We start from the raw sequence: 27,924 nt of genomic DNA on the forward strand, positions 1-27,924 counted from the left end.
GCACTTGGTGTCATAAGCATTTCAAAAAGCACATTTATGGCACCCTGGGAATACGGAGTGCCAGCGCTGGGACAGTGCCAGTAGGCGCTACGCCTCAGCACCGAGAGGATGGCTGGCCAGCTCTCCTGCAGCACTGGCTGGCAGTGTTTTTGAGTCAGGGAGTGAGCAGAATGGAGCAGAGGGAGGGAGGATAGGGCCTATGCAGGGGCAGGGACAGCAGCAGCCTCTGCCACTGAAGCCCCCTCCTGAACCGGGTAGCCCAACACAGGTCTCCTCAACTCTCTGCCTATTCATACACAGGCGCAGAGCCAATGAGACACGTTGCTGCCGACCCACAGGATCCAGCAGTTGCCATTTTGGTACCACTGGAGCACTGGGTGCTGCTGGGTTCAGGATTGGGCTGCCCATCTTGTAGATGTTGACTGTTTGCTTTTTTAAAGTTACTTAAACATGTCTGGTGATGATGTCAAAGCAATTTAGATCTGAGGGAGGGTTACTGGACATGACATCTGTTCAGGCATGGCATATGCCAGGGAATGCAGCTCATATCAATAAGTAATTAGGTGTTGTTGTTTTTAATGACCCAGTGTAAGAAAAGAAAATGGCCCATAGCTAGAGGTGTTTGAAAACATTGCTATTTATTTTACTCAGAAATGTCCATTGTATTCAGTAAGACTTAGGGCCCAATCCTATCCAATTTTCCAGTGCCGGTGCTGCTGTGCCTATAGGGTACGCACTGCTTCCTGTGTTGGGGATACAGTCACAGAGGTCTCCTTAAGGTTTGGAAACATTTGTCCCTTACTGGGGCTGCATTGCGGTTGCACCAGGGCTGGAAAATTGGATAGGATTGGGCTGTTAAGACTGTAATCCTGTCTTCCTCACTAGAAAAACACACCCATAGCTGATCTTCCTGTTGTCAGCTGATCCATATTCAGCCACCATCTTGTGCCTTACTACATCTTGTTCTTGCAAACACCACAACTTTTGGTAAGATTGAAATAGACCATGTGTGGTTATTAATTTGACAAATCATAAGTCTGTTTGTTACAGTTTTTGCTGCTGTACGATGTTCTCCCCCTTCAAACTGTAGTCTCAGTAGTCGCATTTTGTAAAACAAACAAAAAGACTCATAGAACTACACAGAACAGGACATTTTGCCTTAAGGCTTTTTTTTTCCAGAAGATTGTAACTGCCATAGCTGACAAGCAGGCATTATACAAATGGCAAAAGACATGCATTTTTTAAAAGTCCTAGGTCACTCACAACTTCTGTGTTCTTTTCGATATTTGCCACATGGGAAATGTGCTCTTTACATATGCATCACATGCTTTAGTTTAATTGTGGGAACACAAATAGAAGAAGGAAGCAAAGATTATACAAGTTTATTCCATAGGATTCATAAGTCTTCCTATGAATAGAATTGAACCTGTAAAAAAAAAATATAGATTTTTAATTTGGATATTCTGTCTTACTTTTTGAAGGCCATACAAGCATAAAGGTACTTCATTCTTCATACAACTGAACAAGTATGCAGGGGTGTCTGTTCAGAGTGCTTAAGTTATTGTATATATATACTGCAGATGTTGATAGCATTTGGAAGTCGGAAGCGAATAGTTTTATATAATATGAACAAGATTGCAGCTTTTCAAAAGCAACAGTGTTCTGTTATCAATATAATGACCTCTGTGGATAAATTAACTCATGTTTACCTGTGCTGGCTTGCCGAAGGAGAAACTGGAAAGGTCTGTCAGCTTTGAAGACAGGAGCCCGGGATCGTTTTAGCAGTACCATAGCTGTGTTATAAAACAGTCAGTGAACATCTGGTTTCTTTATTTTCCAATGTTCCATTCAAGATACCTTACAAAAAGTTCGATTTACCACTCTTGGCACTGAAATCAATTTCTGTCCTTATTACCATAAGGTCAGCTTTAGAGACAGAGTTCTTATACCCAAACATACATTTTAATGCAAACTTTCAGGACTGCAGCAGCGTGCAGGATGTATTTCGGTAGAGCCAGGACAAAGAAACTTCAAGATCAAAGCTTGTGTGCACTTATGATCAAGTCAGGCAAGCTTTTAGCTCTCCTTTCTATAGAGAAAAGATCAAGTCCATCCACAGCAACAGCTTGTTGCCACTTGACAATTAACACTTGGGCATGGTCAGCCCACCCATGAAGCAAGCAAGGCAGCATGTGTCAAGCGACAGGTTGCATGGAATGCCAAACAGGCTTGGGGTGCTTTTCATCCCAAGTCTGCTTCCACCTCCCTCCAGCCCACTGCAGATGGAGCCACTCAGATCTGCTTCCCACTCAATAACACAGATCAGAGGGAATGACCTGTTTCCTTGCCCGCTCACCTTGCTCTTGCATGCTTCTTTTAAGCAAAACAGACATGTTGGGAGAACTGCCAGCACATTCCACACTTCCTGATTTGTTTGGGACCACATAAGAAAGGTCTGGGGTAAGGGGATAAGGAAGAAGATCACCACTGCATCCCCCTCCCCACAACTGTGCAGAAGGTGGTAATCCATTTCCACTTCACTTCTTCTTCATGTGGTTCCCTTTGAACAAATAAGAAATTGCTCACACTTCCTATTTCGTTTTAAGGAGTGACATAAGGGGGTAGGTAACCAGATCTCCACCTTCTGCACACTTTTTCAGGTGTGTGTGTGTGTATGATGATGATGATGATGATGTCATTTACACCCGCTTCAGGCCACACATGGGCTGCAGCTGGGCCTGCAGTTGAGTGCCAAATGCATATTGAGAGCTCTGGTGTGCTCACTACTGGGCATTACAGTGAAACATGCATGGCCACTGCAACATTTCTCAAGCATATGTAGAAATATGTGACTTTTGGTCCAATCCTGTCCAATTTTCCAGTGCCGGTGCAACCATGCCAAAGGGGTTTGCATTGCATCCTTTGGTGGGAAGGCAGTCACAGAGGCCTCTTCAAGGTAAGGGAACACTTTCCTTATCTCAAGGCTATATTGCGGCTACACGATACAAAAAGTAGCTCAAAGGTACTCAAAAGTTGGACAGGATTGGGCCCTCAGACTAATGTATACATGAGCTACTCCATTAGCAAAATTGCTATTATGCTTATAGGCTGTTGTCCCCTTTCATGTTTGTCTAGTTGTGTTGTTTATGGCATGGTATTTTGCAAATAATGTTGTTCATGTTCCCTATTTTAATTTGCATGCTCAACTACCTGCCCTTACCAAGCATCCACACCCCACCTAGGAATGTTTTTATTAGTGTATGTATGACAAAGGGCTCTTCCAGATGGCTGCTTCTGATTCTGCAATTTCTTGCTAAGCCAGCTGTTTCAGAAGAAGCATTCCCAAAGTAACAAAAGTCTCAGGGTTTTGTGTAGAAATCCAAACCAACTCTTCATTTGCACCGTTATACTGACCTAACTAATTCCATGTTTGAAAGTTTAGCCTGTAGCCTGAATTGATGCTGTCCCCTCCTATATGGTTATCAAGTGCTGGGTTATTTCATTTAGAAAACCGGTTGACAAAACTGCCTATCTGGAAGATTCAAATCTATATGATTGAAGGACAATTGTTTTATGAATGGAATGAGAATTAAGTAACCATTATTTGCTACTATTCAAATAAATGCATTAAAAGTCCATGTCTGTTTTACCTGTAGTTCCTGAGGCACTTGTACCATTTTCTGCCACTTCAATCTTTGCTTTGTGGATAGCTTCTGAGATATAAAGGCTGCCCTGCTCTAGTAATAATTATTGCATTTATCAGTGCATCAGGACAACTTACTTTCTTAATAAAAAATAAAATAGCTTTAGAGAGATTACAGTACTAAGAAATCACATATAATCCTGGAAGATAAGTATCCATGCAATCCAAAAGTACTGAGATATTTGAGCTGCCCGGCACCCAGAGAAGCAGCAGCACTGAAATAGCTGCATCTGCATCCAGTGGCCACCAGGCAGCCAGCAGCAACTCCTAAGGGGAAGGGGACATTTGTCCCTTTCCCCCAGGTAAGAGAAAGGCCCCGCAATGGGGCTACTTGACTCTGCACTGGCTGTTGGTAGCTGGTGCAGAGTAAAGCAGCCCTGTGTTGGGCCAGGAGGCCTGATGTGGGGCTCTGGATCCTGTGGAAGTCCCATCCCTTCCCCCTCCATCCTTCTGCCCTGGAATACCTCCCCCCACCCCATTCACCACTCTACCACCCAGTGCTTGCCAGTAACTCTGGGCGGCATGTGACTGGGATCTGCTCAGCACTGGCTCAGCGCAAGCTTATTCTGAGCCAGTGCCAGCCTGGCAGCCAGTGTCGCAGGCATGCCTGATAGCATGTTTGCAACACTCAGCGCCAGCGGAGGGCTGGTGCTGGCCCAATAAGATCAGGCCCTGTTAAGTCACAGACAAACCAAGGGCATAATCCTAACCAACTTTTCAGCACCAAGGTAAGGGAACAAAAGTCACAGGGCCTCCGTGACTGCCCCCCAACTGCAGGATGCAGCACATGCCCTATTGGCACAGCTATGCCAGTGCTGGAAAGTTGGTTAGGATTGCGCCCTATGTGCTTGTGGAAGCTGCAGAATTTCTTTTTGGAAGTTTTAAAACACTTTGGATTCCTTCCACTGTTATGTGTATGAGAATATATAGTTGCTAGCAGTCCCAGCTGAAATTTAGACACTCCCTGAGGCAGCCCAATTTTGTTGCCCTCAGTAAAACAAAACAAACAAAATCACTAGCCTGCCTGCCTTCTGCAGCCACCAAGTGGACAAGAAGAGGTGAAGCATGATGATTGAGTGGGAGGTAAGGAAGCTGCCTCCAGCTCACCACACTCCACCACTTCTCCATGCACAAGGAATTTTCTTTTCTTTTCTTTTTTGTCTCCTTCCTTTTTGCAGCCCTGTTTAACATAAATAGGATAATGGGGAAAAGGAGGCGGTGATCTGGAGCAGAAGCAGAAGGGGTGGGGTACTTCACCTTTCCGTGCTCACTTGGCTGTTTTTCAAAGCCACTGGGTGGGCAGAGAGAGCAAAGAAGTGGCAGCAGTGGCATTGCTGGAGGAAGAGGTGGGCAGCTGCTGCCCCAATTGTCTTCCTGCTCATGCACATTGAATGGGAAGAGGATCAAAGCACCAACTGAATTGGGTCTGTCATTGGCAGGACAGAAAGGGGTGACAGGCAGATCCAGGGACAGGATACTCCTTGTCAGTTTGCCATTCCCCCTAGCTCCCCAGTTGAAGCAAGCCTTTTGGTTGGCCTCATCACTAGGCCAGCCCTAGTTGCTAGTGATGGGGAGTGAAATCAGTTCTTTTTCCCTTGGTATCAATGAGTTGCTGAGTGACTGAGATTTCCACTATTCTTAAAAAAAAACAAAAAACTTTTCTTTCCTAAAGCACATAAGAAGTCACACACAAGGGCATGCAGAAGATTCCTTAAGTAACCCACTGCCTATTCTTTTCCTAATGCTGACCCTTCCTCTGAATATGGAAGATTCATGTAGAAATTTTTAGCCAAATTAACCTCACTCTAATAACTGGCAGGGTTTTTTGTGTTGTTTTTTTTTTGTTCTTTTTTAAATCAAAGACAACTTACAAGTTGTGCCTTCTTCAGTGTGACTAGATCAAGTTAGCATTAACAAATCTATAAGATTTGTACAAAACACAGGTAAGGTGATGGGGTCTGAAATTAAGGCCTGGCATGGAGAGGAAGAACAAGGGATGTTCTGGAGGTCTCTCACTCAGGATCTGTTTCTGTCTCCCCATGGGAAGCCTTTTTAGTACTGTTTCTAGAACTCCAATAATACAGATGGATCCGCCCTGCTGAATTATCAACACATAATACAAACTGTACAGAAATTGAATACATAGATCAAGAAACTTGCGGCGCAAATCTATAAATGTTTACTCAGAAGTAAGCCCCATTGCGTTCAGTGGGGCTTACTCCCAGGAAACTGTGCATAGGATCGCAACCTGAAACTCATAGTGGACTTACCCGAAATGCCTTTAAAGTTTGCCTGAGTTGGATCAAACATGTCTGTAATTCCTAATGCAGGTAAAACCATTTTTAGGTCCAAGTGGTTTTGAATTCTGAACCTAAAAAGAGGGTAAATGGAAAGCTGTCTTTTTTTTTTTTTAACCTTTTTTAAAAACCCACCCATTCACAGGAATAAAATACAGTATTGAGAACATAGCTTGGAAAAAGAATTTTCATGTGCTTCATTAACATGAAGCAAGGCGATTTTGGAGGCTAATCCTTTTGTTCTGCTGCTACCAATGTACTGATACATCCAAATTCTCTGTACAATTTTGTCATTTTTTCCTTTTTCAACATTTTCATATGCAGCCTTTTATCCTTATACCGTGTCCATGTTTTGGTCATTACATCTACAGTTCTTTATAGCCTCCCCTGCTTTCTCTCTGCTCCTCTTCTTTCTCAACTGACACTTATGCAACCCTTTAACAGCCCAATCTTATCCTTGGTGGGTCTGCCAATTGCAGGGGCATCCCCTTCCCCTGAGGAAAGCCCCAGGCCCTGCTTTGAGGCTTCTCATGTCTGCCCCAGCTCTTTTGCCAGCACTGGAACCTCCATGTCAGACTTTTTAGCCTGACACAGAGGATTTGATCCAGCAAAGCAGGGCTCTGCTGGTCCCACCCCCTCTTGCACTGGTTCCTCCCCCTGCCCTACCCCGCCTTAGTTCATGCTGAGCTTGATGCTTCTTCTCTGCTTAGGTCCATAGAAAACAGTTTCAAAAGCCACACCAGAGAGCTCATGCTGACCATATCTGCCTTCCTTTACTGGAAAGGTCTGGAGTTCTGCATCCCGTCATGCCCCTTTGTCTGCACCCCTGCTTAGGAGCATAGCTTCTGGTTTGGAATGAACCTTTGACTACCAGTGCTTGTTACTATAAGCCAGCTTTCTGCTCCACTTTAAAAATTACAATTGAACAGTGAAAGTAACTAATGAGAATTTAAGGAACTATTTTGTGTCATCACATTAATCTGAAGACTGTATCTACTGAACAAAATGTGGTTGTTCTTGTTAAACACGTTTGGGGTAGTCTTGCATGTTTTTGAAACCAGCTTTTCTCACAGCCGTCCACTTGAAAATACTTTTTGAACCATTGAACTTGCAGTACTTTGATGTTTTGTTAGCGTGCTGATGCAGAGCAAGAGTAGCAAAATGTAGCAGTGCACTATCATAGGCTGCTGCCTTATACCAAGACAGACCTATCTCGGTCAGTATTGTCAGCAGATCTTCAGGGTTCTAGTCAGGAATTTTTCTCCCCCCTCCTTGGAGAAGCCAGGGATTGAACCTGTAATCTGCAAAGCAGATGTTCTACTGTTGAGCCATGCGGTTTCTGCTTGCTTGTTTTGCTGGAACAACAAGATGTGTCAATGAAATGTCCTCTATAATATCTTTGAAGAATATCCGCCATGTATAAATGCAGCAATCCAGTTGTGACCTTCCCACAGTACTAGTCACACCATAACCTGTGGATCAATTGAACCATGCCTTGCTTTCCTGTACTCTAGGAGTCATATGAGTGACACCTGTTGCCAGTGCTGCTGAGGTGAACTATAACATGTGACTTTTGGACTATTCTGTTGCCTCTTTGATGCCTATCAAAATTTGGAAGTATCTCATCTTTAGAAGCCATGGCTTCTGTTCACCACACAACTTCCTCCTTCTCTTACCACATCCTAATGTCTCCCACAACATAACTTCTCCTTTGTTGTCTACCACTGTAATCACGACTAGAATATTTTTCACCCAAGGCCAGTATTCCAGTAAGAAATTGTAGTGCAAATGTATGCACGTTTACTCTTTACCTGGGGAGAAAGATAGCCATCTTTGTTCTCCTCAAGGTGCTGGACCACAGTGGAAAGGTTTGGGCGGAGAGTTGCATTTCAACCTGGGCTAGAGATGTCCTTCTGTCAGAGGGAAGCATCACAAACATACTGACCGTCTCCCCCACATAGGGCAATTCAATCACACTGATCCGTTCCAGAGAATCTGTTAGGAACTCACCTGCAATGTGGAAAACAAATGCAAACAGCAGCTATATATAACAGGAAAAAACAGCAGCTATATTGAATTAGACCATGCTGGGTGGGCTTTTTTTAGTAACAATGGTATAAAAAGTTGTGAATTTTCTATCAGGCCATGGATTCTGGTGTGTAAAATTCACTAGCTGAACACCATCTAAAAACGTGGGTACCATTTTTGTGCACAGAGATGGAACTGCCTTCTGCCTCCCATTGTACAGCAGCAACCTTAAAACCACATCTGAACTGTAAGGTATACTGGCACACTTTGTTCATGACTCTGGAAGCAAGGAGTAAAGTCCATAAATGCCTGTGATCAGGTCCATCTCTATTTCCTAACCCTCCCTTTAGTCCTAGTTCAGACATGTTTGGTGAATGGTTCAGCCGCTTTGAACTTGTCCAAATAGATTCTTGCCATTTAAGGTCATAAACAGCATATGAACAGCTACTTAATGCTATACAGTTAGCACCATGATCGACAGCCCAGTCCCTTTGGGCACTTACAGAGATGGAATCTCAGTCTGATGCCTTAAGTTCCATAGCAGCGTGGCAAAAGGAACACTGCTGCAGTGCACTTCAGGGCTGCTGGCACTATGACTGGAGGCCCTGCTTGTATAGCAGTGGCTCCTGGATACTGCGCTGGATTTCTCACACATTTAGCCCCAGGACCCACTTTTTAGAATGAGAATCTGTCGGGACCCACCAGAAGTGATGTTGTGACTAGAAGTGAAATCATCAAGCAGGAACATTTTTAGCAGTCCTATGCTGCATTCTTACCCACACTTATCCAGAAGTAAGTCTCATTTACTATCATTGTTAAAAGAATATACATAGAAGCTTGTTAAAAGTGCAGTTCTGTAACATTTCCCCAAATGCAGTCACATACCATGGTAGCATCAAGTCTAATAGATTAAAAATAAAATATTGAAATGAATGGGGACCCACTAGTGGGTCCTGACCCACAGTTTGAGAAACACTGCTCTATGTACTTGTGAACACTATAAAAGTGCAAAAGATGACGTCTAATGCATCTTTCTTACGTAGCCAGAACAGCAATCATATTTTGTTTGGTTGACCAACAGATGTAGTAGAGCCAAGCTTTCTGAGAACAGCCAAGTACAGATTGCACAATGGAGATGTCCCCCATCTTCCAGCTTTGCACACAGCATGCTTGTTGAAATCTATTTCTGCATGTGAACCTCTGCTTTCAGTTTTGGATGGTTGCATCAAACCTGATTCAAGTGTAATTACCGTAGTTGACTTCAGCACTGAGGTACATAGTGGGCACTTTCAGGAGGACACCCTCTGAAGTGGTGAAAGACAGGAGTTGAGTATTTGCGAAAGGGAATCTCCTTTGCCAAGTGCTTTTGAAGTACATGGTGCTCACCACAGCTATCTGGTTAAGGGTGGCATCAATGGCATCCAAGGATAGGCAGTTTGCTTCTCCATCTGCAAATGCAAAAAGAGTTTCATAACCGAAGCTATTGCTGAAGCAAGGTGAACTTAACAAATTTATTCTCTGTAGCTGAAAATGTGATTCACAAGTTGAAGTGACTTTATGTTTGCTTGTAGTCTATCCTATAGTCCATAGAGTTTTCTATGTATTTGGCCTTCTTAGTAGTGACTTGGAAAGCAGTTTTGCCAGGTCCTTCAGTTGCGACAAGACCATTAAAAAACTGAGTAAGGCCAACAGGGCCTGCTGATCTTCTGGCTTAAATACTCAAGCAAAGGGCCAGGAACCAAGTTGCTGTATCTGGAGCTATGAAGTCATCAACACTTCCACAATCAAAACAGTGGACTGGAGAAAGTGATATCTCTCTGGCCAAGCTGTCAGAATTAAGAGACAGTTCTTTTCAAATACAGCGGATCAATTGCAGGTTAAAGATTGTTGGGCACCCTGCCCTCCTGATAGGAACCATTGTTATTAAAACAAAAAAGCCCACTTTGGGCTCTGCCACCTCAGACATAGGCCAGTGCCCAACTTGCAATTGGACTTGCAGGTTAATGCCTGTTCTGGATAGGGGAGCATTTTCCTTGAAGGACCAGGTTCACAAATGGGGTACATAGACAGGATATATAGGCAGTGGCTGTGGCCAGGAGTCAGTGGTGTAGCTAGTGAGGGGCGGGGAGGGTGGTCCACCCTAGGTGAACTTGGGGGGAGGGTGACACCACAAATGACCCAACATCGCTAGCATAGCAGAAATTATGAATAACGCCATCATGCTATATACCAATGGATGTGGAATTTCCAGCTGAATGCAATGCAAAAAACCAGAGGAAATTATCTCCTTTCCATCAAAAGTTATGGCCAAAACACAGGACACAAAAAAATGCATGGAGCCCTATGGAAAGTGAAACTGAGCCATATCATGCATTTACTCCCAAGTAGGAAAAACTGCCTTAATCTGTCAGAAAGGGTAGGCTGAGAGGAATCCAACAACACAAGAATGGTTCCTATCCAATGAAAGCTGCCCCCAAAAAACACCCAAGAAGGAAGTCCCTCCCTCCAAGCAGATGAATGTATTGAGCCCTTTGGAAAGCGAAAGTAAGCCACATGGTTGCATTTACTCATGAGTAAGCAAACATGCCTTGACTGCTGGTCAAGTCAGGCGAAGGGGAATGCAAGGCTGGCTGCATGGTCCTGATCTTATGAAAGTGGAGCTCAAGAAATGCTTCAGAAGGCAGCCCCCCTCCCCCCAAAGAATAAAACAGAGACTTGAGCTGGTAAGGTGGGCACTGGAGAGGCTGAAAATCTCACATATTTTTTTTTTTGGGGGGGGGGTGTTATTGCAGGCAGGCTATAGAGAAAATTCACTTGGTGAAACAGGGCTGGCTTCCCCTTATTTAATTATTTGTTTTTCTTTAATTTAATTACAGTAGAACCTCTTTAAGTTGACCACCCAAGGGACTCAAGGAATTGGTCAACATAGGGGGGTGGTCAACATATGGGAAAAAAAGGCTATAGAAAATTAGGTCAGCTTAAGGAGGTGGTCATTATAGAGAGGTAGAACCTTCAAAGTTGACCACCTCTCTATAATGACCACCTCCTTAAGTTGACCTGATTTTCACAGTATGGACAGACACTGCATATACACTATGGGAGACCAACATCTCTATATTGACCACCTCCGTAAGTTGTATCTTGACCACTTCGACCATTGCACAGAGTATTAATTTACTCTCCGTAAGTTCCCACTAAATGCGATACTGCTTGTGCATAGTGAAGCCACTGTCCTTTCACTTTGGTTCCCATCACCAGTGCATTACATTACACTTATATTGAAACACAACTGCTATTTTGCTGCCTATTCTCCCAGTTTGAAGAGATCCTTCTGGAGCACTTCACAATCCCTTCTGGTCTTCACCACTCAGAAAAGTTTAGTGTCATCCACAAACTTGTCCACCTCCCTGCTTATCCCTGTTTCCAGGTAATTTATGAAGATGTTGAAAAGCACCAGTCCCAGGACAGGAGGCACTCCACTTTCCACATTTCTCCACTTTTTTTGTCAATTGCCCATTGAAACCCACTCTCTGTTTCCTGGTCCTCAACCAGTTACCAATCCATGAGAGGACCTGTCCTCTATTCCCTAACTGTGGAGTTTTCTCAACAGCTTTTAGTGAGGGACCGTATCAAACACCTTCTGGCATTTAGTGAATCTGAGGAGACCCAGTGGAGGCCAAGTAAAAAAGTGTTTTGTTTGGGTTTTTTTAGCTGTTGGGGCTATGTAACATGCTACATGCTATGGACTGGCAAGGAACTGATAGCATTGGTCTACCTGTCTGCTATGAAACCGTTTGTTTTTTTTTTAACTTACAATTTTTTTTAAGCTTATGAATTTTCAGGGGTTTTTTAAAACACTGATTGTGGGCTGTTTACTCTCTCTGATATAGATATAGATGATATAAATTAGTAAGCATCACAAGAGGATCAATTCTCATTGATATTTGCAATAAAACTTTTTAAAAATCCAATCTAAATAATAACTTGGCCTTGCATTTGTTGTCCTGGGAGCTAAACATGATATTTAAATGCCTTTTTTCCTGTATGTTGACCACCTCCCTATGTTGACCAATTCCTCCAGTCCCTTGGGTGGTCAACTGTATTTTATTTTGCTTCCCACTTCTACTGTATTTTATTTTGCTTCCCACTTCCAGCTATGACATCACTTCCGGTGTGTCCCAGACAGATTGTCATTCTAAAAAGTGGGTCCTAGTGTTAAAAGTTTGAGAACCACTGCCTTCACTCAAAATGGGCCAATGAGACATCCTGGAAGGGGGGGGTGACACCCTAGTAACCAAGACTTTCAGGAATATTACCATCATGTTATATACCATTTGATGCAGAATTTCATCCATTGCTTGTGGGGAAATATTCACTGCATTTATTTTCTGGTCATCATTATTATTCATGTCATGACTATTACTATCTCTCAGTCTCAGCTACCTCACAGGGTTGTTGTGAGGACAAAATAAGGGGAGGAACGATGTACACCATCCTGAGCTGCTTAGAGGAAGGGTGGTATAAAAATGTGAATGAATAAGTAATATAATTAATTAATTAATAACAATTAATAATTAAATAATTAATTGTGTCATATGGAGTGACAAAAATTTATGAGCCTCGGGCGTCAAATGACCTAGCTACGCCACTGCCAGAAGTGCTTTTGCCCAGCTTCACTGGTGCCCCAGCAGTAGTCTTTCCTGAAGGTTAGAAGATATCACCACAGTGAACCACAACAACATAAGAAGACACTTGGTGGATGAAGCCAAGGGCCCATCTAGTTCAGCTTCCTGTATCTCACAGCAGCCCAGCAGATACCTCAAGGAGCATACAAGACAACAAGATGTCTGCATCCTGTTGCCACTCCCTTGCGCCTGGCATTCTGAGACAGGCTACCTCTACAACCAGGAGGTTGCATACAGTCATCTTGACTTGTAACCTACCGTGGATTTTTCTTCCATAAATTTTTCTGCAAACAAGCACATGGTGACCTCATGTTCAAATTGCAGCATGATCCAAATACTAATCTTTTTGAACCTTTGATAACACTCTCATCTTTATAAGCTTGGCTAACATAGGCTGCAATCCTAAACACACTTTCCTGAGAGTAAGCCCCATTGAACAAAATAGGACTTACTTCTGAGTAGACCTGGTTAGGATTGTGCCCTAAAACACAAGTCTGATTTCCTTAAATACATCCTATTTTACTTTTTGTAGATATTTCCGCCTATGGGGTTCACTCATACTTTCCCATCCCTGCTTGGCTGAATACATCATAAGAGTTTTGAACTTCCCATAATTACTGGGGATCTTTTATAAAAAGTTTGTAGTCAGGTTTGAAATGCCTCAAATATGGGAGAGGTTTTTGTTAAAGGAATTTCACCTACCCAACAAGAATTTAACTGGTGGCAGCTGCTATATGGTTGTATACATTTGGGGAGTTCCTGTCCCCCTCCTTTGAACCTGATCCATCGCAGCATGGTGGTAGGGAAAAGGGTTGGCAAAGGCTGTAAACATGAGTGTTCCCCTGTGCTAGTTCCCATCCAGATGAGTCCCAGAGTGACAGTAGTTCACTTAACTGTATTCTAAATGCCTCTCAAACTTGTTTAAACGTTGCCTGTGCTAACAGGGTCACCTTACCTCCAGTGCTTGTGGTAATCCATTCGTTTATCTGAGCTGCAGTCCTGTTCGGCTGACTAAAGTTGGTTTGTTGCACTGTATTATTTGCCCATAGTGCTGCATATTGAATGAACTGAGGTGAAAGATGTATTCCATCTTGAACAAAGAGGGCACTTGCCAGCTGTACTACAGGGCCCTGGGTTGAGTTGGCCACTTCTTTATCAACAGGGTACAAAGAGTTATGTACATCCTGATCTAAGAATGAGAGAAATCCCTGTGGCAATCAGTTTGTTACACAATGCTGAAAAGACAGTGATAAAAAGAAAGACAGCTTATCGATAAAAACACTGCCAACTGCCAACTCTATGATCTTTAGATGGTTATTTTTGAGAATGAAGATTGTCACCTCTTTCCCGAGTCACTTATCTGTTACAGCCTTCTGGTTTTTTTGTTTTTATCTGCAGAAGTTAACTTCCTTAATAGTTCAAAAAAAATTCAAAAAAATTCAAAAATACTGTACATGTTTTTTTTTTAGATTTTGCAGTCAACCTGAGTTGACTTAGCATAGATTTTGACTAGCTGAAAAACAGGCATCCAATTTGTGAATTGCCACGTTCACTGAGCCCAAAAAACACAGACTAGACATTTCCTTCAAAATAGCCTCTTAACAACCTGAGCTGGGAAGTTATTCTCTAATTTCCTCCCCCCCCCCCCCACACACACACACATATACACATCAAGTACCCTTTACGTTAAAATGGAATTGGGACCCAATTAGGAAGGTACACCAATTCCATAAGACTTGCAGTCAAGGAGTAGTTTGGTAAAACAAAGCAGACCACTCATATTAGAAAGAAACATGATATTGACCATAACTAAAAATGCAGAGAAACATGCATGGCCATCAACATTTGAAACTGCCGCTAAAATCAGGTGAAAAAGGGAATGAAAAATCAAATAGAGAAAATACTACATTATAGCCACACTACAGTTATCCACTGTTAACATCCTAACTAACTACTGTAACGGGTTCTATGTGGGGCTGAAACTTCAGAAATATCAGCTGATTCAGAATGTGATGGCCAAGCTTTTGACTGAGAGCTATTGTTCTAATCATATCACAGAACATCTGTACTAGCTTCTGATACATTTTCAGGTTCAATTCAAGGTACTGATTGTAATCTTTGAAGCCCTAAATAGTTTTGAGACCAGGGTAGCAGGACTGTCTTTTCAATATGAATTTGTGCAAGGTTAAGACTGACATCCAGGTGCCTCCAGATGGTGAAGTTGATAGTGACCAGGGAGAGGGTCTTCTTGATCATGATGTCTTGCCTCTGGAATGCCCTCCTATACAAGGCAGAACAGCACCAATCCTTTATAGTTCAGGAGACATTAAAACATGCATGTTCATCAAGGTTTTCAATGGCTCTTAGTACTTCTATAATTTTATATCTTACTGCTGCTGGTTTTTTTAATGGTTTTTTTTTTTAGTTGTATTGGTTTAAATTCTCTTTTGCTTCTGCACTTAGGTTTTATGACAGAGTACTGCTTTTATCTCCCTATTCCCCTTTGAATACTACTTTCAGCCAAAAAGCAAGAGCAAAGAAAAGTTTCAAACGGTTACAATGAAATAAAAAAATTAGACTTGCCAAATAAACCATCAAGACATAGAAACTATAGAGGGCTTGTTTCATTTTGTATCTTTTCTCTTGGGTCAGTCAGTACTGAATGGGAATTTGATTGTGGCATTTATTTTTATTTTATTCATGGCCTTTATTTCATTATCATTCACTGACAAGCAATTTCTCAGATGGCACCTTACCATGAGTGTTGTATCCCAGAGCACGAGTCAATTGTGCAAAGGTATTCCCTTGAGCTCCAAACTGCAGAAGCCCCAAAGAGAGAAAGATGCTTGCTGGGGAAACCACAAGGTTAGTCTTATTCTCAAATTCTGCTAAGTGTTTGTAGAGAGTGAGGGCAAACTCTGTTCGCAGGTTCTTTGGATCCTTGTTGTGCTCACAGCCTCTGACATTTAAGGAACAAAGTGACAGAAGGACGGTTGTGGCAGAAAGGGACAGCATGAAGGCAGAAGGCAGTATTGTCAGAAGGTCACACCGGCTGCAACCAGAAATGAGGAAACTCAGTGACACCAGCAAGTACTTACCCATGTGCTTACACAAAGCAACACAAGTCGCTAATGCCAAGAAGCCTCCAACTTCCTATCAGGTCTGATAGAAGGAACATTTCTCAGAACATTGAGCTGGTTGGCCAGTCAAACATGCACATACCAAGGCATTCCCTTTGATTATGTCAGGTTTGGTTCAGAGTTGGTTTGGGTTATATTAGTCTCAGAAAATGAGGTGGAAAAAGAAGACAGGCATCTTTATTACCAGACCTTAGTCTGCTAGGGATAGAAGTCTCCAAGTTCTTAAGATATACACAAAATTGTTTAACAGAGGAAAAATAAATACAATGGTTGATTCGTTTCAACTATATAGAGAGCATAATGACTGTGAATGCCAATTATTTTTAAATCTTCTCAGGCACACAGTGACCTGATCTTCACACATATAAATCTGGGTACAAGGTTTCCTACTGAACATTTCAAAACCAAACCTAGCATTCTATAGATATTAAAACAGGGTTTAACTTTGCAGTAAAAAAGAAAAAAAAGGACCCAGCAGACCTTCACAATTCATCCAATCAGTAGAATTGTAATCCTTTCAGACCCAATTAGTACGTGTGCTTGTTTTCTTAAGCTCCAACCCTATAGACCTTTTCTTGAACTCAATGGGACTTACCTGTAAGTAGTGTAAGTAGCTAGACATAGGATTGTGGTATTAATTATTCTCTGCATTGAACATTTTAGAGATGGGTTGTGTTACCAAACACACCTCTGTGACTACAGTGCCAGTTAGGGTACTACAGAGTTTTCCCTGAGATTGTGAATCCTTTTGGGACAAGGAAACATTTATTGATTTATTTTGCTATGTAAACCGCTCTGAAAGCTTTTTTGGTTGAAAAGTGGTAAAGAAACATTGTTAATAATAATAACAACAGTGTTAATATACATACATGTTAATGTGCAGTTAAAAGAGGCTTGCCTTTTTAAAGAGCAAAATGTGCTTCCCAACTAGATTTTAAAAACTCACAGTGCTTTCTCTTAATACAATCTGAGCACACTTGCCTAGAGACATGATGTCATTTCAGAACGTCTATGCAAACTTCTCCTACTTATGCCTTTTGCCCAAAAGAACAGCTCCTAAGATTTCCTTACCGTAAGCTGGTCTCAATTGCCTTTAAGGGTCTTTCTGGCATGCTTCAGTTAGACTGATGGTTTAGGTGTCCCCTTCTTTAATATATAGTGAAGTGGGGTCTTGGTCATAAGACTGCAGTGAAAAGAATAGTCCGCGATCATGGTCTTTGTCGGCGATGTCTGTACCACTCTGTCCAAATTCCTGTAGGCTCTCTATGGAGCCAGGCAAAGAGGCATACTACTACCCAGCAAATCCCAGGCAAGGAACAAAAAGGTACTGATGGCGAAAGAGCCAGCAAGCACCATTCAAGCCTCAGTAGACTTGTGACCTGCTTCTGCTAAGAAAAGTATCACCTACCAATATCACATCCCTCCCCCCTCTCCTATTCTTTTGACGCATTCCATAGATTTCTTACTCACAAATGGACAGAGAAATCAAGCCTGTTGTGTACCAGGCACAAAACGTATCTGAATGGGGGCAAAGGGGAGACACAGTTGTCCTGTTCTGGGCAGAATTACATAGTCCCATGGTGTCTCACTCTCCTTCCACTAATTTAATCCAATTGTCAAATATTAGGGAACACATGGGAGGGAACTCTTCTGACTGGCCATCACCATTGCTATTCTTCAGTTCTGGTTGATCTTTCTTTTTTAAGAGGAAAAGTGAAAAAGTGAGGGATTCACTAAGCTGTTGTGAAGTGCTGCCAAATGTTGAGAAGAGTTGGAGAGAGACAAAGCCAAAAGTGAGAGAGGCTGGCTGCTTCAGAGGGGCCCTCTTGCCCCCATATTCTCTATTTTCTCTTTCCCTGTCACTAACTTCTAGGAGGAGATTGGCAGTGGCACACAGAGGTTGACGGAATGGTGCCTGGATGACACATTTATGACAATCACTTAAAATTGTGATAGTAGTAAAACATAATCTCCGTTGGGATAACTACGGTAAGAAAAATTCCATTGCAGGCGTGGCTTCATTAGTACCACACTCTTAAGGGGAAACACATTAGTGTGAGTGTAGAAGTAGTACAAGGATGAGATCACAGTTCACTTGTTAAGAAATGTTTTGGGGTTGTGGCTACAGCAGAGCTACAGCTGAAGAAGCAGGAACTCATCCCACCCCTTGCTCTGCTCATAGCTTCATGATGGATGGGAGGGAGGACAGAAGGGTGCAGAATTACCCATCACTGAAGCTACTGATGTGGGTGGAACAAGTTGCCTAGTAAGCTTCTTTCTCTAGATTTGGGTTGGGTTCAGAATCAGAGTAGCAAAACCCATCAGACATACAAGGAAGGAATGGTCTACTTACTACTTCTTTTTCCTGTAACCAAATGATAGGATCTGGTGAAGTGAAAATATTGTGGCTCCTTAATAAGGGAACAGAGTATTGGAAATACGTCTCTTCTACCCCACAACCATATCACTACAAAAACCCACAGCCTCAGAGGCAGTCCTCATACCAATTGTTGGCAACACGCAACTTAGGGCCCAATCCTATCCAATTTTCCAGTGTCGGTGCAACCATGCCAATGGGGTATGCACTGCATCCTGTGGTGGGGAGACAGTCACAGAGGTCTCCTCAAGGTAAGGGAACACTTGTTCCCTCACCTTGGGGCTGCATTGCAACTACAAATCTGTAACATTTCCCCAAATGCAGTCACATACCATGGTAGCATCAAGTCTAACATATTAAAAATAAAATGCTGAAATGAATGGGGACCCCCCTGAAAAGTGGTTCACGACCCACCTAGTGGGTCCCGACCCACAGTTTGAGAAACATTACTGTACACACTCACTTGGGAATAAGCCTCATTGAATTCAATTGAGACTTCCTTCTGAGTACATTTGCATAGGAATGAGTTGTAATTGACTAAAGTGCACCCCTGTAATCCACCCATTCTTTTTCATAGTCACTTCCTATAGTCATTACCAGCTGGGTAGACCTGAGGTAGGCCTGAGGTCCTACCTGAATTTTGAGCCATTGGCTGGAATGGGAGCCCAGGTCTACCCAGCCAGTAGATATGGGCTCCAAATCCATGCAGGATCCCAGGTCTACCCAGCAGTTGTCAATTCTCCTTAATTACAGAAGATTTGCACAGGAGCAGCACACAGAACTTTCAGTGAAACAAAACAATCTCATCCTAGGAATGTTTACTCTGAAGTATCTCAGTGACCTGATACTCTGAGATTTACATCAGAGTAAATATTATAAACAATATAAATAATTATATTTCTCAACCTGGTTTACATTCACTGTTCCTAAATCTCAATTTCTTGAAATCTCATCCAAACACACAAGGAAGAAAAGGAGTACTTTGAATTCTTTACTGCTCAGGCATTAATAATAGCTGCAGCTGGGATGAAACAGAAGAAGACAAGGAGGTCACCCTTTTATCATTTTCTAAAGCTGAAGTGCTCTTGGAGTCAATTCCAACATGTCACACTCCCTTCTTAGGTTTCTCCCCTGTGGAACCATATCTGGTGGCACCCGTTAGAGTTCAGATGCTGACATGAGAGATCTGTTGTCACAGAGGGCCATCTCCACTAATTTCCCAGGGCAGGGTGAATGCATACCTAAACTATGTTACAGGCCCAGCTCTGAACTGCTGGAAACTTCACAGTGTCCTTCAAGACAGCACAGGGAAGTCAAAATAAGCGAGCAGCATGGACAGAAAGTGCATCAGGGTGCTGAGGACCTAGAAAATATGAGAGCCTTAGGGGACTTTTATTTCTATTCTATTGGACGCTCAGTTTTCTGTTGTCGTATTTTATGGGATTTAGAGCCAGAGGTTGAATAAGATTCTTCCAACATCTTTCACTACCAGAGACATTTACGTCAAAGCAAGCAAGCTCTTTATTCTTTGGAGTTGATCTGCTCCGACAGCTTAGGCCTCTCTCAAAGTAATAATCCTTTGTTGGTGACATCATAACGATTGCCTCAGTGGCCAATGTGATGTCACCAAAAGGAGATTATGACCTAAAGTGAAAAAAATAAGCTGTGAAACCCCAAAGCACTCCAAAGGGAACAAATAAATGTTATTATATAAATGTCTAGCCATTATATAAATGAATTTGAAATAAAAAGTCATGGAAGAAAGATCATCATCATGGTGAAGACATTAAAGAAACATAATTTTAAATTTAAATAATTTTGAACAATCGTTTTACAAAACTATGGCTCCTCAACCCAACACTTCTAACATACACAGTAAAATAGGAATATATAATTTTTTTTTCCTAGAAAGGTAGCCTTCTACATAGTAGTTTTAGTCAACGGCAAAAATCCATAGAAGATGACATTGTTGTCACATTTCACAGCTCAGCAGTATATCCAGCAAAGATATAAAACACACAAAACTTACTATACCCCACAAAGATATAATGCATAAAATGCTTCATTGTCACATGCGTAAAGGAACCTAGAAAGTACAAAGTTACACATATTATTTAAAAAGCGAACAAGACACTGCCATGTATCTTGTTTCATCAGGTCTGGCTGAGTCATGTTCACACAAATCTCTCTTTTCCTCTTCTTGCACTTAAGCAAGAGTGAAAGGCAGTTACTGACTGCAAAACTCCACCAGTTGAGTCATCTGTGGAAGCTCCATCTTTCTGCAGTCCCTGCAACATTTCTTACAGGAGAAGCAAACACGAAGTAAGCTTGAAATACAGGTGCTGTATAGCCAATATGGCTTTCTCTATGTCGTAGGCAGCAATTACTTATGAAGAAAACTATTCATGATGGCAACTAAGTTTTGCACTCTATAATGATGGACATTTGAAAAAGTAATGTCTTATCTGAATTTGTAAGTGACTTTAATTAAGAGCAAAGAACACATAAGTCCAATGAATACTTTGGATTAGAACTGTGGTTCCCAAACTTTTTAGTTCCAGAACGCACTTTTTAAAATGACACTAGTTTAGTCTATCAGGACCCACCTAGCTTTATGAAATTTAAAATCAAACAAACTTTACCAGCTGCTCAAGCCTCTGTTTTTACCCTTTCTGCTATTGGGGGGGACCACCTTCTGAAGCATTTGTTGAGCTCCACGTTCATCAGATCAGGACCATTCTGGTGGCCTTGCGTTCCCCTTTGCCTGGCGTGCAAACGCCTCCCCTTCGATAGGCACTGGAGCACATTTGCCTACTCACGAGTAAACATGCACATGCAGCTCAGTTTCACTTTCCATAGGGCTCAATATATTTATCTTCATCAATTTGGAGGACTTCCTTCTTGCCTGCATTCATAGGTACCATTTCGTTGGCACTGCATTCCTCTTAGCCTGTTCTTTGAATTGAGGCATGTTCACCTTTTCACAAGTAAATGTGCACATTTAGCTCAGTTTCACTTTCCATAGGGCTCAATATATTTATCTTCATCAATTTGGAGGACTTCCTTCTTGCCTGCATTCATAGGTACCATTTCGTTGGCACTGCATTCCTCTTAGCCTGTTCTTTGAATTGAGGCATGTTCACCTTTTCACAAGTAAATGTGCACATTTAGCTCAGTTTCACTTTCCATTAAGACTCAATACATTTTCCTTCTCAGGTATCAGCTTGTCAGTTTCAGGACCCACCAACAATCAGATCATGACCCACTGGTGGATCCCAATCCACAGATTGGGAAACACTGAACTAGAGTTTTGACTTTACATTTTGGTTCTTAGTGAATGGGGTATTTTTTGTTTTTGGTTATTTTTTGGGGGGGGGTGTTTAAGGTAAAGGTTCTGATAGGAGTCAAGCTAGATGTGATGAAGGGAAGGTCTCTTATTTATATGACAATAAGGACTCTGAGGAGTCAGCTGGAGTCACAGTCACATCTCACTGTGCTCCTTACTTTAAAGCCCCATTCTAAGCATATGTTTCATACTGGAAGCCACAGAGCCACACTTACAGCAACAGAGAGCTGAAGTAGGAAAGGGGAACAGGTTTTGCTTTCCTACCACATGTGTTTTAATAATGTAAATTATTAATAGACCTGTAAATAATGTAAATAATAGACCTGGTCATTCCTCTGTGTTATGCATGAAGAAGGCAGACACATGGATAATTTCCATGTGGCTGACCCATCATGCCTAGCCTGGCCCTTAAATTATTCTGGAATACCTGGCCTTACACAAGCCATAGAACTTCAGGTTTCTATTCTGTATGAGAAATAGACATGGGGTAAGGGTCATTTTGGATCCTAAGGTTTAGGGACTGGGATTAAGTTTTGCCTAATTCTTGACCTGCACACTCGGGTCTGATTTGGAACTGGCAAGACAGAATGCTGCAGAAGCCTGGCTCTGAGACAGGTAAGACCAAAAACTGATCCTTACCCATGTTAAAAAATCTGAATTTGGTGCTTAAAGAGATTATGTTTAACCATTCTAATGATGATGATGACTCAGTTTTTCCTAATTCTTCTGTCCACACAAAAGGTCATCTATCTCCCATAGCTTTTCATATTATGCAAGGAGACCTCTAAGGTTCTTAGTACTTTCTGACCTCTAGCGCCCTATTTACACAGAGACAGGCACTCAGCTGGGATTAATCCGACTCTAATTAAACCACTCACTTCTGATATTTGCTCATTGCAGAGTAGTGTGCTACCAGGTACACAGAGGTAAAGTGAGCTGGATTATCGGCCAATGCATGTGCTTCCCAGAGGGAGGTCTAACTTTTCCTTTTGTGAATGAGCCACAGTCAAATTTAGTTTGAAAACAGGAAGCATGGAGATTGCAAAAACCATGGCCTCAGCCGTCACAAAGCAGTCCCTCTGCCTGTGTGGGCTTATAGACATTCTAGATTTCCTAATTCTGGTTTGACAGCACTGCCCATTGATTTGTCTTTTAGGTTCCGTTTTCCTCTGGCAAATCGTTTCCAAACTGCATCTTTCTTTTACAGGTGGTCTGCAAGCATAATATGGCAGCAAGCAGCTAGTTTGCTTAGATGTTACTGTTGGGCTGGACAGGCACAGTAATCATGGGCCTTCTGGCTGGCAGTGGCTGAGCAGCTCTAACGTCAGAGGGGGGTAGACTGACTAGCATCAGGCAAATGAGATACCAATGGAAACTGTGCAGTTTGAACTCTCAGGTCAATGAGCAACCCCTTAGGTAACAGTATTATTTATAGAGGTGGGTGAAAATGGTTTTTATCTTTTCACCACTTTCCAACGCTAGATGTGCAGAAAATGGCATTATGCATTTTTATTCCAAGGGCACATTTTTATAAATTATAATTACTTTAAAACTGTACTGGGCAGATGGTATAGTGTCAGCAGATACAGCTATGTGCACGTAGAGGATATATAAAAGTTTAGAAAATGGTTTTATTTTTTCACAGATTTTGGGTTTTTTTATTTTTACAAAAATGAGGTGCAGACAGCGGTATTATGTGTTTTAATTTTGTTATCACTGAAAAAACCCACTTCTATTTATTATTATCTCTATTTGTGCCACTAGGATATTAAAGCAGATGAAACAATGATTCCCAGACAGGCTATGATATCTGTGTCTGCTCAATCCTATTGTAATATTGCAGCATAGCAGTTGATAGCATCAATAGAAGCTGGGCAACTGGAGCTGTCATAACTCAAGGTGGAGATTTCAAGAGTGAAAAATTGAGAGGATGAGATGAAATTGCAGATGACTGGGGAGGCCCAAAGTCATGTCAAAGTATTTTTGCATTTATCTCTGTGAGATACCACAGACAGGCTCACCTGTGACCTCATTTTGTGTCATGCAAAATGGACATAGACAACACCAAAACCTATATGATCTGACCGTGAACATGGTAGCTTCATAACAAACAGTGCAATCAAGATAGTGCAGATTTAAGGAATCCTAATGTCTAAGAAGGGAAAGGCGCATTTAGCAAATGATACTCATGATAAAAAGTATGCTATATTTATATCAGTCATGTACAAATAGTGACTGCTTGCAGTCAAACTAAAAGCTAAACATTAGAAAACAGATCAAAACCACAAGGTGGCACCAGACGCCTCTCAATAGGTTTCATCCCTTTCTAAGCAGAATGAATTTTTGCAAGTATGTATCAACCCCAACTTGGTTTTTACACAAAAGGTTAAAGAATCCCATTAGCACAGGTGTGTCAAGCTTAAAGGCCTGGGGTCTTAGTAACCCTTTCAGTTCTCCAAAATGACCCATGGCACCCCCATTACACTTCACACAAATTATTGCATAATTGATCTTCAAGGCCAAGAAGTGGATACCTTTAGTATCAGTCTTCTCTTAGCCTCTCCAAATTAAAAGCAAAGCACAAAGGAGCAGGAAAATTATGTTTTGGTGATAAACCTTAGAGCATGGAGATGGAGAACTTTCCATGCGGCAAGAGTTTGGCCCTACAACCAGTTTGAGTTTGCAATGGTATCTGGAGTGACATCCAGTCCACAGATAAAAGGTTATATTGTACTAAAGTTAGGATTCCTACATTCTATTGAAATTTACAGGATTTAGATCAGGGATGTCAAATATATTTCATACAGAGGCTGAACATTCAGGGCTTCTGCTGAGGGCCGGAAGTGTTATCATTAAGCAGAAAGTGACATCATTAGGCAGCTAATGGCCAGAAGCCAGACCTTGTTCTCATATAGAAACTCACTAACTGCAAATGACAGAAGAGAAAATACACAAATCTTGATCATATTTCAAGATTTGGGAAAGCCCAATTTTCATGTGGGCTGCCATTTCAGTGGTAACACTTCAGCAGCTGAGAGCCTGAGGGCCAGATAAAAAGCGTCTGGGGGCTGCATCTGGCCCCTGGGCCTTATGTTTGACACCCCTGATTTAGATAGTCATTAAAAATTTGTCTCATTTATTTCAATAGTGCTTGGTCCTAACTTTGGAAACAACTCAAAGAACACAGAAGAAGAAGACAAAATTTTGGCATTCTTTAATAACATTTGAGAATTTATCACGTGATCCAACATTCATGGAGGGTTTTATACAAGCATAATAGCATATTTAAAGGAATGGGGGCCCTGTTAGGGTTGGGGTTTTTTTTTTTTGTATATTCAAGGCCTTTATTACCAATAGAAGTCTCATATTTGAATATAAGGTGTGTAAACACAAAGCAATTGTCCATGTTCCATAGTCCAGTCAGTACAGAAAAGTAATTGTAAAAGGTGATATTTGGCACGTGGTTTCAAATGCATGTCCATCAAGCTAACTTGTCTATCATTACGTGACAGGTTCCTATCACCTTTCTTATAAGTAGCTCAAAGTCTACTTAAATCACTGACTTATATGTAGCTCATTACACTCCAAAAGGAATGGAGCCCATGAAAGTTTGGCAATGACAAATTCCCACCATTCTAAATTGTTCTTTAAAAACTTGATACTGTCCAGCCTGCAGCATTAATGCCGGCAGGCTTCTCACCTCCTCAGCAAGTGATGGTTGGCCACAGATGAAAAGAAAAGCCATAGGTTAGATTTTAAATTGGATGTTGCTGGATTTTGACAAGGACGTGTTGCTGGATTTCCAGGTCTCATTTGATACTTTTGCTAGCAGAGAAGTGTTATACTATGACAGACTTTAGTAACAAATTAAAAAAAAAAAAATCACAAAGGTTCTTAGATTTAACTGCATATTCCAGGAGAGACGACAGGCCTTTTTATATCTCAGTAAGCACTTGCATTCCCTCTTCAATCCTATAAGATCTTTAGTTGCCAAGTCAGAGTTATCCATTTTAATCCATTTAGCTGCACTTTTCTTAGCTTCACAACACTCCTGGTCAAACCAAGTGGCACCACTGAATGTGTCATCTCTGAGATTCAGATGAAACGACTAAAGGCACTTTAAGATTATCAACACAAAAGTGGTAGATGGGATTTCAGGGATCAAAAGACACTCTCATAACTGTACAAAAGCATTGAAACCAGAGTTGCTCCTTAAGGCTGCAAGCCTATCCACACTTTCCTGAGAGTAAGCCCATTGACTATAATGGGACTTCTGAGTGGACATGCATGGGATTGGGCTGTGCTTTGCCATGCTGTCATCTCATTTAAAGTGCTTAGCACCTAACAGCTTCAGGTTCAGTCACAACTGATCTGTCTTCCTGGTCAATTTTCCATTTCCAGTTGAAATAATAAATCCAGTTCTAATTGGCTCAAGGACACAATAGACATAATTCAGAACATGAAAAAAGCTACCCTGCCCTCTGCATCTAGTCAGCCTATCACTGCAGCAGAGAGGTGTTACCATCTGGGAGAAATTAGGGCAAAGGTTGCCCCTCCTCACAGAAATGAAAGGAAAAGCCAACCTGTGGGTAGAGGGGGACCTTCTTAAGACAGCACAGCTTGATCCACCTCCTGCTTGGTACTATCAAAATCAGTGGAGCCAATTCACATCCAAGACTGAAAGTCCTCTGGGCGAATGCTATGGACAAGAGGCCAGTGCTGCCCTTGGGCATGCCTGTTGTTGGCAACCTTCAGTCTCGAAAGACTCTAGTATCGCGCTCTGAAAGGTGGTTCTGGCACAGCATCTAGTGTGGCTGAAAAGGCCGATTCGGGAGTGACAATCCCTTCCACACCGGGAGCAAGTGCAGTCTGTCCCTGGTCTGTCTCCCTGGCTATGGGCCTTCCTTCTTTGCCTCAGACTGTTGGCCAAGTGTCTCTTCAAACTGGGAAAGGCCATGCTGCACAGCCTGCCTGCCAACTGGATGGGAACAAAACTGAGATAGCATCAACTTTAATACTTAGCATTTATTATTAAATAAGAAACCGTCTTCAGAGCATTTCACATACATTACACAGTAATAATTACAATGGCCTTGTAGGATAGACAAATATTATCCACAGAGCTGAGGATGGGAAAATAGTGACTTGCCTACTAACACCTAGTGGGTTTGAGGATGGTATAGGATTTGAGCTAGTGATTTAATGGAACACACCTCATTCAGTTTAACCACTTCGCTACAGATACCCTTCCCCACCCCAGTGAAGCCTGTTTATTGTGCAGTCTAACCCCCAGCCTAGTGCACTCCACCAAATGCAGCCTATCTGTACCAAAATCAGTAGGGCCTGCCCCCAACACTGACACTAGGACAGGTTCACCCTCTAACCCAATATTGTCTCCAAGTTAAACGCACCCCTCTCAGACACAAATACTGTAGATCAGTGGTTCCTTAGAGGCCCTAAAGTTGCCTGATTTATAATTGCCAAGGGGTGTGGCTATTATGGTGATTGGGCAGCAATGATCCCCTCCCTCCCAAATAGCAGCTTGTTTAACCCTTGATGTACATAGCCTAATCTGCACTGTAGGTTTCACAAACCACCAAATATTGTGTCATGACCCACAGTTTGGTGGGTCCCGGAGTCCCAATTTGAGAATCACTGCTGGATAGCTGATGTAGCTATAGAGCTGTGTAGCTGCAGGGCAGCTGATTTGTACAGCTATAGCAGGAAGTTACAAGTAAACTATCTTGATCATTTTCCAGGCAGGCCTCTGAGGATAAGAACCTTCTTTTTGCTGGTTAATAGAGCTTTTTGGTTAATGGAGCTTGTTACTGCGTAATAACTTATTAACTATAAAAGACTTACCGTAGATACTCATTTATAGTACGTGAAATTTCTGCCAAGTAATCAAGCTCCAATTCTCACTTCACCTGATCTCCGGGTCAATCAGAGGGCAGAGCCTTTCAACTCTGAACAGTTTCCTTTCTCAAGCAGCAGGCAGATGGCAGGCAGGCAGGCAGGACAGAGATCCTTTTTACAGCAACTGGGAAATTCCAGCCAAAGTTAACCTTTTAATCTCCTTCCTTCTGCTGCAGCCTGGTTCTGGTTCTGGTTCTACTTGGCAAATGCTTGCAAAGCAGGTCTGTTTTTTGAAATACCAGGATGGGACCCTCTTTCCCAGGCTACAATTCAGTGCACCATTACTTCAGAATAACACCCATGGAAAGCAGTGGGTCTACTTCTGAGTAAAAAGGGCTGCAAATATATGCAGCTGCATCTCTCTGCTGTGAATTGAATTGCACACTCCCAGTTATGCGTTATGGGTTGTATGTTGTATGTAGAGCTTCTGGC

At 42.1% G+C, this 27,924-nt stretch overlaps 1 protein-coding gene across 1 annotated transcript; it reads right to left on the reverse strand.

Moving 5' to 3' along the window:
- Positions 1–1,382: 1,382 nt before the first annotated feature.
- SERPINE3 (serpin family E member 3) lies at positions 1,383–15,728 on the reverse strand. The gene is made up of 8 exons (XM_066611269.1): positions 15,470–15,728; positions 13,669–13,902; positions 9,279–9,476; positions 7,812–8,010; positions 5,974–6,074; positions 3,651–3,737; positions 1,710–1,793; positions 1,383–1,426 (listed from the first exon to the last, which is right to left on the reverse strand). The coding sequence occupies exons 1-8, from the start codon at positions 15,726–15,728 to the stop codon at positions 1,383–1,385; spliced, it is 1,206 nt and encodes a 401-aa protein (XP_066467366.1).
- Between the last annotated feature and the right edge of the window lie 12,196 nt (positions 15,729–27,924).

The sequence above is a fragment of the Tiliqua scincoides genome, chromosome 1 (genome assembly GCF_035046505.1).
Source record: "Tiliqua scincoides isolate rTilSci1 chromosome 1, rTilSci1.hap2, whole genome shotgun sequence".
NCBI lineage: Eukaryota > Metazoa > Chordata > Lepidosauria > Squamata > Scincidae > Tiliqua > Tiliqua scincoides.

Bases quoted from the DNA above. Each gene is read 5' to 3' on its own strand.
- SERPINE3 (XM_066611269.1), bottom strand. From the start codon at position 15,728: ATGCTGTCCCTTTCTGCCACAACCGTCCTTCTGTCACTTTGTTCCTTA. The intron at 13,903-15,469 runs GTAAGGTGCCAT...TCTCATTCTTAG, and splicing joins TCTGGGATACAACACTCATG to ATCAGGATGTACATAACTCT. The intron at 8,011-9,278 runs GTAATTACACTT...TCCACATTGCAG, and splicing joins CAGTGCTGAAGTCAACTACG to GTGAGTTCCTAACAGATTCT.